Raw genomic sequence first — 16753 nt, 5'->3', positions numbered from 1 at the left:
TAATTTTAAAAAGTGCCAATAAACAAAGCAAACATGTATCGCTAAAATCTGACCCAGAAGCATAATCGGCGATCTCTACATACATACATTTAAAATCAGTTGACCTTAATAAATAAAAGTCAGTTATCGATGCGAAAATAAATCACACACGGTACTCCAGTTTTCCAAGCGATTTTACCACATTCTGTCATCGAAAAAACCGTTTGTTTGTATGGCGAAATGAAAAAAAATTCTTGAGGCCGACCATTGGGTCATTTCCGGTTTTTCCTTTGTGAGGGCCCTTACACGCACGCGAGGCCTTCATTGGGATCGTAAAGAGGTTTCCAGGATAGTATTCCATATATTTACTCAATAACCCTTTGATTACATATAAGTATAACGGCAAACTAACTGAAGATTTTTTGATGCATTTATAAATATTGCCATTATGATGAAACTGTCAAATTTTCACATAATATATTGTCAAAAGTAACATGTTTCTCTCTCTACAGATGACGCTGACGTCGCAAATAAATGATAACTGTCACATGTCAAAAAGTTATTCTAAACTTCTTTATTATTCTTCACTTGTTTTAAATAATAGTTTAAGGAAAAATACTTCCAGCAAAAAATAAACTTTCGATAGAATATATCTGACAGATACGTCAGAAAAATGTCGTTATGAAATCTAAATTTCAGGGTATACTAAAGAAATGCAAAATTGTGTCGAAATGTCATTGTAGACGTCGTCCAATAAAACAGCCAATGCACGTTATAGATATACGTAAAAATTTTTTTATACTGGTAATAAAATTCGACTTGGGTTATTTGTGGATCATGTTGTCAAATGTCTGCAAAATTCTCAAAACATTAGTGACAATAAATAGGGGTTATAATATACCGCTAAATGTTGTAAACCAAAATTTTCTTAACAAAAGCGTCCCCTATGAAGTGGTGCGGAACCAGACATTAGCAAACTTTACTTAAATAGTTGGGAATACATTATAACGACTTTAAAATAATTAAAAAACGTCCCAAATCTAAATATCACCACAGTCAAATCTTAAATTGCTTGAGATAACAAGTCAATTGAAAAGTCCCCGGCCTACCATAGTAAAACACATTTTTTTGGCAAAATTAGTTTTTTTTATTTAACGTAATTCCCTTCAAGGATGATACACTGATTATAGCGATCCAACTTTTCCATACCATTTTTGTAGTACGATTTATTTGTCCTTTGCTTCAAAATAGGCCTCGGTTTCGGCGATCACCCCTTCCTTCGACGAAAATTTCTTCCCAGCGAGTATTCTTTTCAGATCTAAGAACAGGAAATAGTCGCTGGGGGTGAGATCTGGAGCATACGATGGGTAAGGAAGCAATTCGAAGCCCAATTCATGGATTTTTTACATCGTTTTCACTGACTTGTGACACGGTGCATTGTCTTAGTGAAGCAGCACTTTCTCTTTCTTCAAATGCGGCAGTTTTTCGGCGATTTAGTCCTTCAAACGGTCCAATACCGCTATAATATAATAGTCGCTGTTGGTGGTACTTCCTTTTTCAATGTAGTCAATGAAAATTATTCCATGCGCATCCCAAAATACAGACGCCATAAACTTGCTAGCCGACTGTTGCGATTTCCAACGCATTGGAGCGAGTTTATCGTGTACAGTGCACTCGAATGACTGTCGATTGGATTTCAGCGTGAAATGATGGAGGCATGTTTCCGCCATTGTCACATATCGACTCAAAAATTCTGGTTTATTTAGCGTCATCTATATGTCGGGCCGGGGATTTCAAAACAATGAATAACAGTGCCTTAACTAAACAAATAAATAGTACGGGCGTGTTAATTAAGTTACTTTAACTACCAAAACTTCTCTGACCTGGATAGAAGCCTGATAGCATCGTTTGTTTTATTAATATTTGCTGATTAAATCTATTAATACGTGTCATTCTTCTCTGAGTTATTTCAGTCGCGTGAATTTAATTGTAATAGTATCAAAATTAATGACACTCCACCAACAATGGCTTAAAAACAGGACGTCAAGATATGGTTTTGTGGTTTCCTAGTAAGTCCCTGTGTCAAAGAATTGTTTTTTGATATGTTTCTTTTAATCACTTGATATCACGCGTACTTAAAAAGAATTATCTAGAGTTATTGTACAAAATACCTGTCAGACATAGTTCAAGGCCTAGTGATGCTGTATTAAATTACAAGCTGATAAAATCGAATGGTAAAATATTAAACCTAACCTTTAAGGCTATATAGGTGATTTTTAACAACCTTGTCCTTGCTTTGTTTAGTATCCATAATTATAGATGTTTTGAACATCAAATAGTTCTAGTGTCTTTAAAAAGTCGGGTTTATAGATTGTTTAAAGAGAACAGCATTTTTTCTGCAGTTAAACACGCATTCACTTTTTAAATAATATAGAGAAAAATGAATGAAACCATTTGAAACCATTATTACCAAATCTGCCTGGGATTGCTGTTTATTTCAAGCATATTAAAAACTATACATTCTAAAGCAATTGAACATGGATTTTCATATGTTTCACCCCACAATACATATATATCGACAGCTCTATCTTTATCCAAAGACATTTTTACATTTTTTCCACGTGTACATAGTCGTGAACATTTGCAATTTTTTATCAATTTAAAGTTTCTTGCTGTTATTAATATTCAAATAAATGTAGCTTAATAAAAATTGCAGAGGTTATTAAGAAATTTACGTTGAGATTTGTTGAATGGTAGTATTATTTTATACAATTTTTAGTTACAAGTAATCTAAAGTGTATTTTCCAAAAATTAATGGATTTTAGTTTACGTCACATATCCTAAAAACTATAAATTCTCAAGCAATTTAACATAGAGTTTCGTTTATTTCACCACCAATTACATATATTTTGAGAATTGCAGCTTTATTCGAGGGAAAACTAATAACACTTTTTCAATAACTTCTTTAGATTTTTTTGCAATTTTCATACTTTTTGTTGTCACTTCACCTCAAATAACGACATGGTGATGAAAATTATAGGGATTGTAAATAATTTTACTGTAAATATTCTTTATCTTTATCGGTGAGATAAGTAATGTGATAAGGTATGAGTTCTTTAGTGCTATCAATTTAAATAAGATCTATTAAAGTACCTATCTTTTTGTTCCTTCATACTATGTCCATAGAGTAATAGAGATGAAACTCAATAGGGGACTCTGGCGCAAAGTTTTGCTCTGCCCAACATCCAGAGGGAGCCATAATGGGCCATTCAAGTAATTTGATTGGTCAATTTAAATCTCTATTATAGGCACTTGTAAGAAAAATATTTTACTGTAAAGACATTTCATTGGCTCATTAGTAATGTTTGGCACGTGACAGCCTTGACGTCATGTTTAATTGACCAATGAAATTTAAATAAAAAACAATTTTTTCTGATATAAATTTAATAAATTAAATTCAATTAAATATACATATAAACATAATAGTTAAAAATAAATAAATATAAATTTATAATGTAAATTTATTTACAAAATATAAATATAATATAAAAATAAATATATCTATAAAATATAAATATTATATACATATATATAAAACCATAAGTAAAAAACGTTGGTGCATTGCAAATCAAAATTATCTCTTCCATCTCTCCTTTAGTACTTTTAATATTTTATCCAAAAGATCATTATGGAATGTACAATTGAAGGATTTAAAATTTACTTTTTTTAAACATTTGACAAAAATTTTTGTTAGAGTCTGGGGCACGAGATATTCTCTTGCCTCTATAAAATCAGTCTCAATTTCTGGGTCTGCTGATTTATTCACAATTATATGTAAACAAAAATCTCACTTAATTTCTTTTTTGAAAAGTTTTACTAAATAACCTGAGATGTACACTACGGTACAACGTAAAACTTTGTTTGCTCTTATGGAAACATCTGGACTGAAGTTATAGAGTTAAATAATTATCAGTAAGAATGAGCAGAAAGGGGGATACTGGCTGAATGAATACAAACTTTACCATTACCTTGTGGAGTTTGTTCAAATGTCGATGATAATTGCTTCGAACACCCTGGTTGTGGGCCTGGAACGATGAAAATAGGCACTACAAATATAGTAAGACAGTTTAGAAATTAATGGTAACAATTATGAACAGAAATGTGAATGACTCCTTCAATTTACCTTCTATATAATTTTGATTTTGATCCACTTCCATTTTTACATATTCTGGGCTCATGGTATTATTTTCACCGCCACTAAATTGTTCATAAGTACTTAAAGGAAAGTTTAAATGTATCACAAAAATGTCTCACATGGTAACGATCAAAAATCTGTGTAATGTGTAATAAGTAATGTGTTAAAATTTCCTATGAAGTTAAATCTCTATTTCTCTATGACTAAATCTGCATAAAAGCAAACTGCTATTAATTCAACGAATGCAATAATAGTACATTTTACTATTTGTAACGTTCTATCTGCAAAATCATTATGTAGTGTACAGTTAAAAGGTTTTAAATTTACATTTTTTAAAGATATTTGACAAACATATGTTACATTATCGATGTGGCAATATCGCGGGATAAAATAAAAGAGTTTAAAATAAAAAGACCTACTGAGATTATAATAAAACAATTTTCTGGGGCATTCGATATTCCTTGATTCGTTTATTCATATATGAACATCTGGAATTGCAGTTATAGAGTCATCCCCCGTTAGTATAGAATGTAAATGATTTAAAGATGTTTATCCTCTTCACAATTTCCTAAAGGCTAATGAAATAAAAAAATTAACTTATGTTGAGCGTTTCAAACGATTTTTAAAACATACTACCCGAAGATGTATATTCTTGAATTCATGAGCTACAACATATTTATGATCCAAATAAAATTATCTGTTGAGATGCTGGAGAGAAAACAAGGTTGTAAATTAAATACAATTTATTTTCTCTCTTCCTTGAGTAAATTAATATCAAAGACGAGTTATTTAATTGATAATAAAGAATACATATCACTACATAGTATAAAAGAAAGTCGCCTTTTCTGTAACTATATCCCTATGTGCGCTTAAATCTTTAAAACTACGCAACGGATTTTGATGTGGTTTTTTTCAATAGATAGAGTGATTCAAGAGGAAGGTCTATATGTATAATACATGCATAATATACTAAGGCAACATTGCTAATTTTAGAGGTTTCTAACGTGATGTCGTAAATTAACCTATTTTTTTAGGCTTATTTAGCAATTAGCAAAAACGCTGCCTAACCCTACGAGTTAGATCAAATTAATATACTACAGTATTGTACACCATAAAAAGGTCTACAAAAAAGTCCACGATGGTATATGTTTATCTTTTAGGGATAACCCACATTAACCATTTTTATTGTTTACTTTTTACGTGAGAAAATGGCTTATTTAGGAAGCTATTTTAAGCAATACGGCATTAATCCTTATCGAATTAAGTACCTTAAATACAGTGTGCAATTAATATAGATCAATATGGTTCCCTACAGCATGTAAATTAAACAAATATTTTCGGAGATATTACAAATTTAAAATTTGCGTTTAAAAATGTGCAATGTAACAAAAATTGTATGAATTTAGATATTCCAAAGATAGCAGGAAATCTTCATAGTAAGTATAGGGGAAGAGGAATTGTTTTACTCCAAATTTAATGCGTGCAGGCCAAGGGCAGTAATGAATGAACCAAAAATACTGGATCGATTTTAATCATGTTTTCATTGAGTGACATAGGCATATATATTTTATGCCCGTGCAAAGTCGGAGCGGGCCGCTATGTTTTTATATACAACGTTCATATTTTTTCTTTAGTGTATTTAATTTAGTATCAGCATTGCACCCGTGCGAAGCCGGGGCGGGTCGCTAGTATAGATATACATTTAAAAGATATTAGTTAGTACGTCATGGGAAAAGGATTAGGATTCAAATCGCATGTACTTACTATTAACCAAAAGTGTAGATTGGCTAATGTAGACAGGAATTCTATGCCTTATATGTTATTCTATGCCTTATATTCCTCGTGTACTGAATATCGGTTAATTATCTCTTAATAGATTTGCATTCAGGAGCTATTATTTTATTGGAGCTGCAACTATTGATCCAATGATTTCTGCAATTCTTTACTATCCGGGTACACAACACTTCCTAGATCGATAATTCACTTTTCTTTTTATACTACCGACTTATACGTGCTAATGAACTAATAATATAATCTCAAAACGCACTATTCCTTATGTCAGCCATTCTGAAAATGGTGCTGAAAATAAATAAACAACAAACGTACCATAGAAACAAAGTGAGCCAATCAGATCCCGCACCGTCTTGTAGGGTAGCAATTAAAGCATGTAGTATGTTAAAAGTAGCCTCCTCTAGATGTTGGACGTCGCGAGACATTTCCCCAAAATTTCCTATATAGTTAAATCTCTATTTCTCCTTGAATATAAAATTGGTTACCAATATATCTTATGCGATTTAATATACAGTAACACCATCTTGTAAATCCTTCAAAATCAATTTACAGGAGTGCATAAAAAGTTATCAAAACCAAACTATATCTATATCTTATCGTTGACCTTACCACCCACGAATTGACGTAATGTCGTCAAAACGCACGGTGTCACGACCTGTATAATAAATATCGGTGACATTGAACCCATTCCCCAATCTATATTCATACAAAACCTGATCTTGACTCATATTCCGACCGATTACATCTTATACGCGCAACAATCTAATCCAGCGCTGTACACAAAACCTTAATTCCTCTAAATCGAATTAGCATAGTAATAGGTGGCCCGATGTCTCGAATTCGTTAGTCATTTTTTTCTCATTTATGAAACAATATACATAAACTTTCTTGGAACCTCTGGTTGGTCACACCGCAGAGAAAAAAGTAGTCCGGAGACGTTGCGTGTCCAGCATTTTAAGTGGCTTGCCATAGCCGCCTTTATGAAATCTATTTAGATGTGACCCTGGATAAAAGGTTATATCGGTGGTGGAAAAAAATGCCTAAAAAAGATTCGTATGTCATTAGTTTGTACGTAGACCTCCGGATATAAATAAAGTCGATTTTTTTCCGATCAGAGGTGAATGCTTCGTTGAACTTTGCATTTATTGATGGGACTTTAAGCGGTTGAGATTAGTGAGACGTCGCACTTGAAGGGGTTGAAGTCCCTCTATAATTATTTTTATTTTATATCGATTTATATAGGACACTAGTTGATACGTAAGTAATCAGATTACTTCAAATATGTTAGTAGGTCTACAATGTCTTTTCTTGGGCTTTTTAAATATATTTACACCAATTAGGTTTAACAGGTCAATTGAAAACTCCCCGGTTTGACACATAGATGGCGCTACTAGAATTAAATCCATATGTTTTTTTAGTTGGCCCTAACCCTCAAAAAATGTGTATTATAGCATTTTTATTGAAGCAACTTTTGTCTTTGTGAAAAAAAATGGATGAAAAGGAATTTCATGTGTTGATAAAATATTGTTTTTTGAAGAGAAAAAATACAGTTGAAGCAAAAACTTGGCTTGATGCCGAGCGTCCGGATACTGCCCCAGGAAAATCAACCATTAAGGATTGGTATGCTAAGTTTGGACTTGAGTAAACTGAGCACCGAAGACGGTAAACGCAGTGGATGCACAAAAGAGGTTATTACTGATGAACACATTAAAAAATCCACAAAATGATTTTGAATGACCGTAAATTGAAATTGAATGAAGTAGCAGACACTATAAAGAAATCAACTGAACGTGTACATCATATCATTCACGAATATTTGGGTAGGAGAAAGCTCTGTGCAAAGCCGGTGCTGCGCGAGCTCACTTTTAACCAAAAACAAGGACGAGTTGAAGCTTCGAAGCAGTGTTTGAAGAAGCGTAATAAACCCGACAGTTTTTGCGTCGATATGTGACAATTGATGAAACATGGTTCCATCATTTCCCTCTGAAGTCCAATCGACAATCATCCGAGTGACTGCATGCGATGAACCCGCTCCAAAACGTGGGAAAACGCAACAGTCTGTTGGCAAGATTATGGCGTTTGTATTTTGGGATGCGCATGGAATAATTTTCATTGACTACCTTGAAACAGGAAAAGGACCACCAACAGCTACTATTACATAGCGTTATTGGACCGTTTGAAGGACGAAATCGCCGAAAAACGGCCGCATTTGAAGAAAAAGAAAGTGATGCTTCCCCAAGACAATGCACCGTGTCACAAGTCAGTGAAAACAATGGAAAAACTCCATCCATCCACCGTATTCTCAAGATCTGGCCCCCAGCGACTATTTCCGGTTCTCAGATCTCAAAAGAATGCTCGCTGGGAAATTTTCGTCGAATGAAGAGGTGATCGTCTAATCTGAGGCCTATTTTGAAGCAAAGGACAAATCGTACTACAAAAATGGGTATCGAAAAGTTGGAGGGTCGCTATAATCAATGTATAATCCTTGAACGGAATTATGTTGAAATAAAAAAACTAATTTGGGCAAAAAAATGTGTTTTGCTACGCTAGGCCGGGGACTTTTCAATTGACCTGTTAATATGGACTGGTTTCTTCCTAATAATGGCGTTGAAAGTCCCATATTTTTTCTAATACTTAGTTTAGTCATACGACATAACCTTTAAAATAATTTAAAACATTGTAATTGTACCAAATGTACATACCGCCACTCCGAAGTCCTAAATTGCTTCAAATAACGTGTTATTCAACGCTAAAATACCCAAAACAATAAATAACAGTGCATTAACTAAACCAATAAATAGTACGGGCGTGTTAATTAAGTTACTTTATCTACCAAAACTGCTCTGACCTGGATAGAAGCCTGATATCATCAGGTATTTTATAAATACTTGTTAATTAAAGCTATTATTACATATATTCTTGTCTGAGATGTTTTAATCGCATGAAGCTTAAGATATAACACAAATCTACGTAACTTCAGTGACCAATTTACCGAAATTTATAGTGTTCGATGAATTAAATTGTTATGGGATCAAAATTAATAACAATCAACTAACAATGGTTTTTAATAACAGGAGGCCAAGATATGGTTTGTTAGTTTCCTAGCGCCCGCGTTTCGAAAAGTTGTTTTTTGAAATTGTTTCTTTTAATCGCTTGGTATCACGAGTACTTAAAAGAATTATCTAGAAATATGCTACCAGATATCTATAAGACTTAGTTCAAGACCTAATGACGATCTAGATCACAGACTGATGAAATTGAATCGTAAAATAATAAAAGACTATATATAGTCTGATCAAAGTGACTTTGTACATACGTCATTTAAATTTGTGACATCAAAACGTCGCAATGGTGCCGCATCAATCCTGAGTTTTGGTTCAGTTTGGCTTTGACATACAACAAAACTCAAATCTAAATAAGGTAATTGAACAAAAATGTTGTCAAATATAATTTATTTTAACATTATAGTACATCTAAAAACTACAGTTAATTATACAGCTGCAATAGTTTATAGGTTAGAGTTAATGACATCTTCTCACTATTACTTTCAAGAATTTTGCAAGCGTCTGACAACTGGAGGTCTTTGACAGGCTCATTCGTTTACGTGTTCGAACTAATCAGATAGTATTGTTTCTCCTTTTAACTGTATAAAGTGAGAAGGAAAATATTGTTTGATTCTAAAACGAATTTACAAATTGCGGCAGGCAATACATTAAACATCTTGATGACGTATGTGTAAAAAATTTTTGAATAAACTATAGGTGATTTTCGAAGGCTTTGTCGTTGTATTGTTCAATATCCAGAATTATAGATGTCTGAACATCACGTAGTTCTTCTAGTGTCTTGAAATAGTCAGGTTTAAACATTGTTTAATGATGCCAGCATTTTTTCTGCGGTAGAACATTTTCTTGAGCTTTTTAATTTATTTACGGTAATTAGGTTATTAAATGTACCGAAAAGTCATAACTTAAAGACATAACTTTCAAGAAAATAGAAAAATTTATTTATTTAAAGTATTGGCCATTTGATTCTATATATTTCGCCCATCTTTCAGGCTTTTTACAGATGCTATCCAAAAAAAACTGTTTGTCCTTTAAGTAAAAATAATCATCGAGCAATTTTCTAACTTCTGATCGAAATTGCCAAAGTGCTGCTCTGCAAGCGCGTGTCATATTAATTCAAAAAGTTGATTGTCGAACGGGATAAGGTCTGGAGAGTACCGCAGATGCAATAATATGTCCTGTCCAAGTTCAATGCTTCCTTGGCCGGGACTTTTCTTTATAAGACGACGCGTTATAGTGGTGTAAATTAACTTTACCGTGTCTTCGGACCCATTGTGGACGTTTTTCGGTGCATGCATGGTTCAAATTGATAATTTGTTATCGGTAACGATCACTATTAAGTGTCTCACCAAGTTTTAACAGTTCGTAATACACCACACCACTCTAGTCCCCCCAATCATAGAGCATTGTCTTGCGACCAAAAGGATTTGGCCTTATAGTCGGTCGATCTCCACGTGATAATAAATTTTTTAAGTATAGGATTAATTTTATCTTATCTCATTAATCTATCTTACACTATTTGTCTGAAAAGGTAATCCCCGTTCTGTAATAAATTATGTCTTATCAAAAATTACTTAAAGATCATTCTAAAACAAAGAAGCAACGGTCCAAATAATATTAAAAAATTACGTTCATAACCAAACCAACGATTGAATCGTTATCTGAACAATACACTTAAACGAGAAAAGTCCCTAATTTTATTCAAAAATATCGTGTTGTAGTCAAATTTATATTAACGGATTAGTATCTTCTTAATTTGGCTGGGCTTCGAATAGATTAGCAGGCCAAATTATCTCGAAGAATACTCGCGAACTTTACGCCTGTATCAAAGTGTAGAACATAAATCAAGATCTCAAGAGATATAACCGGACAGGCCAATGTAGGGTGCACGATTTTTAAATTGTCAGTTGAAATGGGACGTGATACTCATTATTTTCCGTGATGTTATGGAAATGGAAATGCAATCAGATTGCATAAATTGAATTTAATAAGAACATTGGAATAATCAACCCTTACATGTCCTACACAAACATTAAAATGAAATAAGACTACCTTGTTTTATTTATATATCGATTTTATTCTGCTTTCCCATAGACAGTGCTGTAAAGGCTCTTAAATCCTTTTCTAAAACTATTTTGACATATAAAACCAATGAAATATATAGCTATTATAGCTATATACCTTTTGTGCCACAATTTTTTTATTATTTAATTATTACATTGCTACTAGTCGTTTCCGACTAACCTACAATTTGTCTAATGATAACTTTCGTTAATTTTTATTTTCCAAGCTTGTGTCCAATTATTTATATTGTCACTTGTCTCTTGTAATTTTCGTGAGGCTTCTTCACTATTGTCTCCGACATCTATAATCGCAGTATCATCAGCAAATGTAGCCATCGTAATATTCTCCATTTATCGTATATCAAAAGTATAGAGTAGATAAAGCATTAGCCTCAATTGTCTTCCTTGTATTACAAATGCTTTAGCTTCTTTTATTGTAGAGTAAGCTTCTTCTTGTTTGACTCTAAACATTCTCGTTGTAATGTACGATTTTAATAGTTCGGTGTGTTCTTTTGATAACATTTTCTGTAGTTTATGAACAAGGTCTTCATGTCAAACTTTATCGAAGGCTTGTGCTACATCTAAGTTTCAGAAAGATGTAGTGCAACTTAAGGCATTTTAATATTATATTAATGTTTACAACTAAAAAACAGCTTAGAAAGATCGTTTGATACGTTTTTTAACCTGTCATCTGAAATAAATAGAGTAATAGTGGCATCTTGCTACCATCCTATTACAAAATGTGTTGGTTGCCAGAAAACATTACAACAGATGAGAGGCAGATAAATCAAAACTTTTAAATTCATGCCTTAGGGTTAAATTAAAAAAAAAAACATAGAACACTAAAAATGAATTTCTAAACCATAAAAGCAAAAATGTTACTCTTTGAACGCTATTGAAATATAAAAAAATGTGTTCCTAGAATCTAACGCAAGTTTCTACTCATCAAACCCTGTAAAAAGATTGTTTTCTGTAGCAGTTTTTATTCATGTCCCAACAAGTGGATTAGGTAGGGAAGGGCTAGGCCTAATCCAAACTATTCTATCAAAATCCCATTGACGCCAAGAAAGAAAACGCCAAATATTCTTCATGGCAATTATTGCGACTGCTGCAGCAATAGAACTTCCATCAGCGCAACCACACATATTTATACACTTACTTTGTCAAAAATGCTTCAAAAGAAACTGGTCATAACCACTTCGTCCAGTTTTCTTGTACAAAAATTTCATAAGTTAGAACAAATTCACTTTGAAAAAGCGAAAATTACTTCTTCCTCAATTTATTATATGCCAATTTATTAGATTTACTAAAATATTTCTAGTTTATCATTTAGCCATTTGAAAAGGTTAAACCACACATCATACAATTTAACAAAAGAGACACTAATCAAGCGTTGGGAACTATCGACTGAAAACAGTCGAAACAGTCGATAGTCGCAATTGTCGAAACAATCGATAGACAAAAAACTAGCGACTGAAAATAGTAATTACTATCTTCAGTCAAATTTTTTCTCGACTAGGACTACAGAGCCAGAGCGTGAAAAATCAACCGAATGAAACTAGAACGAAAAATAGTAACTAAAAGTACACGACTGAAACAGTCGATAGTAAATAGTAATAAAATCAGTCGAACCAAAAATAGCGACTGAAAACAGTCACTGGTAAAAAATAGTGAAATCAGTCAAACCAAAGATAGCGACTGAAACAGTCGATAGTAAAAAGTGGTCAATTACTAAACAGTCCATAATCGATTTCAGTCGATAGTTCCCAACACTATAATAAACCAAACTGAACATCTAAATAATATTCGGTAATTGAAAACAAAATAAATGAAAAAACGTATAATACAAAATTAGGCTATAATTTGACAGTTGACATAATAATGACGTTGACAGAATTAAAGACTAAAGCACCAAGAGCAATCAGGTTGCATAAATTGAATTTATTAACAGCCTTGGAATAATCAAACCTTGTATGTCCTACACAGACATTAAAATGAAATAAGAGTACCTTATTTTATTTTTATATAGTTTGTTCCTCTACTTGCCCATAGAAAGCACTGTAAATATAAAAAAAACAAATGAAATATAAAGCTACTACCTTTTTTCAAACATTTTTTTCAGAAAGATGTGGTGGAATATTTTGGTAACCTTTTTAATCATACCATCGGCTGTTAAGACGCAAAGACGAGATTGTTCGAAGAGCCAATACGACAGATGTACACGGATTGCGGATCCTCTAGTCAAAGTAAGCCACGATCAAGAAATAATATTCTCTATCCTACTATATTACGAAAAAAAATTACTCAGGAAGCACACCTAGTATTTCCCGACAATCTGGACGACATAGATCTGGTTTGTCGGACGTGGAACCGATTCGTTGACTGTTTAAAGACATATACAGAGAGCTGTTTTACGGACCAACAACGGAGGCAGTTCAATAGAGCGGTGGAGAGTCCGATAGAGAGTGTGCACCAGATGTGTATGCAACCAAGTTATCAAAAAGGTAATGTCAATGTGATTTATTCGAAATCAAACTCATAGGGTAACAGACAGAAAATTCAGTAGAGATCTCTGGTGTAAATAGTATATATATTATACAGTCTATTCAAAGTTTATTTGTATATGCGTCATCCAGATGTTTAATGTATTGCCTGCCGCTATTTGTAAATTCGTTTTTGAATCAGACAATATTTTCCTTATCATTTTATTCCAGTTAAAAAGAGACACAATGCTCTCTGATTAGTTTGAACACATAAATGAACGAGCCTGTCAAAGTCGTCCAGTTGTCAAACATATGCAAACTTCTTGAAAACAATAGTAGGTTATAACTCTAACCTATAAACTATTGTGGCTGTATAATTAACTGTAGATTTTAGATGTATTATTATGTTAAAATAAATTATATTTTATTTTTGACATTTTTGTTCATTTATTTTATTTAAATTAGAATTTTGTTGTATGTCAAAGCCAAACTGAACTAAAACTCAGAGTTGATGCGGCAACATTGCGACGTTTTGACGTCACTAATTTCGATGACGCATATACAAATAATCTTTGAATAGACTATATATACATTTTTGTTCTTAATTTAATAGGATCTACTGCAGTTGTGGCTTTTTGTTTTACTATATTGAAAACAAATTCCTCATCATTCCCTGATATAATTCTAAAAACTTCTTGAATCCAAAAATATGCCATACACTTATCGTTCATATTCTTACCATAATAATTGTACGATTTTATCCTGAAAACCTTTACGTATTTTATAACGAAGAGGTCAGTATTATAAAAAATATATATTTTTAAAAAATATGTGTTAAAACAGCCTACACAATCCATGACTTCTGAGATCCGAAACAAAAATCTAAACTGTAAATAAATTAACTCCTTAACAAAATTGATGCCACTTTAATAGCGTACTTTAACAAGCATATTTTTAAAATTAAACACTGTTTAAAGGTCTTGAAATGTAGTTATTGAAATATATATTGAGTTGAACTTTTGAAAGGAAAACAATGAACAAGGAGCTCTTAGCATAGTGATTAGAGCAAGAAAAAAGTTCAAAATAGTGACATCTAACATTTCAATTGAAAAGTCCCCGGCCTGACACGTAGATGGCGCTACTATAACTAAATTCTTATGTTTTTTTAGTTAGCCCTATCCCTCAAAAGCTGTGTGTATAAATTTGACAGCTGCCGGATCATTAGTTAGTGAATTATAGCATTTTGAGTGAAGCAACTTTTGTTATTGTGAAAAAGTGGATAAAAAGGAATTTTGCGTGTTGAGAGAACATTGCTTTTTGAAGGGAAAAAATACAGTTGAAGCAAAAATTTGGCTTGATTCCAAGTTTCCGGACACTGCCCCACAAAAATCAACCGTCAAGGATTGGTATGCTAAATTTAGACGTGGTGAAATAAACAGCGAAGACGGTGAACGCAGTGGACGCCCAAAAGAAGTTGTTACCGACGAAAACATTTTAAAAATCCACAAAATGATTTTGAATGACCGTAAATTGAAATTGAATGAAATAGTAGACACTCTAAAGATATGAACTGAACGTAAACATGTATCATTCACGAATATTTGGGTATGAGAAAGCTCTGGGCAAAGTTGGTGCCGCGCGAGCTCACTTTTGACCAAAAACAACGACGAGTTGATGGTTCGGAGCAGTGTTTTAAGATGATCATGCGTAATAAACCCGAGTTTTTGCTCTATATGTGACAATGAACGAAACATGGCTCCATCATTTCACTCCGAAGTCCAATCGACAGTCATCAGAGTGGACTGCACCCGCTCTAAAGCATGGGAAAACGCGACAGTCGATTGGCAAGGTTATGGCGTCTGTATTTTGAGATGCACATAATAATTTTCATTGACTACCTTGAAAAAGGAAGGATCATCAACAGCGACTATTACATAGCGTTATTGGACCGTTTGGAGGACGAAATCTCCGAAAACGGCCGCATTTGAAGAAAAAGAAAGTGCTGCTTCACCAAGACAATGCACCGTGTCACAAGTCACTGAAAACGATGACAAAAACCCATGAATTGGGCTTCGAATTGCTTCCTCATCCACCGTATTCTCCAGATCTGGCCCCCAGCTACTATTTCCTGTTCTTCAAAAGAATGATCGCTGGGGAGAAATTTTCGTCTAATGACCGCCGAAACTGAGGCCTATTTTGAAGCAAATGACCAATCATACTACAAAAATGGTATCGAAAAGTTGGAAGGTCGCTATAATCAGTGTATCATCCTTAAAGGGAATTATGTTGAATAAAAAAACTAATTTTGCCAAAAAAATGTGTTTTACTATGGTAGGCTTTTCAATTGACCTATTAGGTATTGGAAACATTTCTCCAAAATGTCCTATACAGTCAAATCTCTGAGATCAAACTTTTTACTTTACTTTATTTTATTCTAGAGTACCTCCAGCACGCTCCTTGTATAAAGAACACGATAATCAAGAGGATTCACTGCGGCCCTCATTACAATTTACTGGTTGATCAAGTGGAACAAGGAGACGTCATTTCGAAGTCCACCCTTTGTTGGTAATAACACCGAATAATTCCGGAGAACGCCACATTAGCGATAAATACGATATTTTCCAGTTCTCATGACAGATTCAAGCAATGTGTCCAACGCGAGACTAGAAGAATGTGCGACAGAGGCATGCCTGATGGACCAGCGTCAAAATTCGCCACTCAGATTATCGAGAAGGCCTTGAAATTTTTACAAGATCAATGTCAAAACTACATGCAAGTATATGCATGAGAAAATCTACCGTATATATTTATTTCGTGACGTTTCAGACCAAATTCAGGTGATTGCTCTATACCCCAAGATTCGTCCATACTGTATTCAGACCGTGCCGATCCATCATCTGTTATCAGCACGATTTCGTCGAGCGAAGTGTACCCATGGAGCACCGTTCAACAGGAAAATACCTTCAAAGAAACCTTGTCATCTCGAATACCAAAGGTGTCCATATCAACTTCAAGCCCCTGGATACCGTCAAGTCCATCGACAAGAGGTGATTGGGAAAATACCGTTGTATCAGGTAGATAATCTAACACAAATGATATTACCGTTTAAAAAAATATATTGTTATATCTACTTTTAAGTACTTAATACATGAGCTTTACTAACTTAACTTATTAATTAAT

The 16753-nt window shown here is 33.4% G+C and overlaps 1 protein-coding gene across 2 annotated transcripts in view; it reads left to right on the top strand.

Annotated features, from left to right (window-relative positions):
• LOC143192501 (uncharacterized) overlaps nt 1-16753 on the top strand; it is a 38857-nt gene that overhangs the window by 20440 nt on the left and 1664 nt on the right. For both annotated transcript variants that reach the window (XM_076397890.1, XM_076397889.1), the window contains exons 2-6: nt 13213-13336; nt 13399-13594; nt 16012-16138; nt 16199-16345; nt 16400-16647. In XM_076397890.1, the coding sequence (XP_076254005.1) occupies nt 13217-13336; nt 13399-13594; nt 16012-16138; nt 16199-16345; nt 16400-16647 (838 nt within the window). In that variant the 5' untranslated portion in view covers nt 13213-13216. The remainder of the gene's footprint in view (nt 1-13212; nt 13337-13398; nt 13595-16011; nt 16139-16198; nt 16346-16399; nt 16648-16753) is intronic.

The sequence above is a fragment of the Rhynchophorus ferrugineus genome, unplaced genomic scaffold (assembly GCF_030347505.1).
Source record: "Rhynchophorus ferrugineus isolate W39M unplaced genomic scaffold, kcgeb_rfMv2 rfM3, whole genome shotgun sequence".
Lineage (NCBI taxonomy): Eukaryota > Metazoa > Arthropoda > Insecta > Coleoptera > Curculionidae > Rhynchophorus > Rhynchophorus ferrugineus.
Note: the sequence above shows the minus strand (reverse complement) of the source record. Positions and strands in the feature narration are given on the sequence as shown.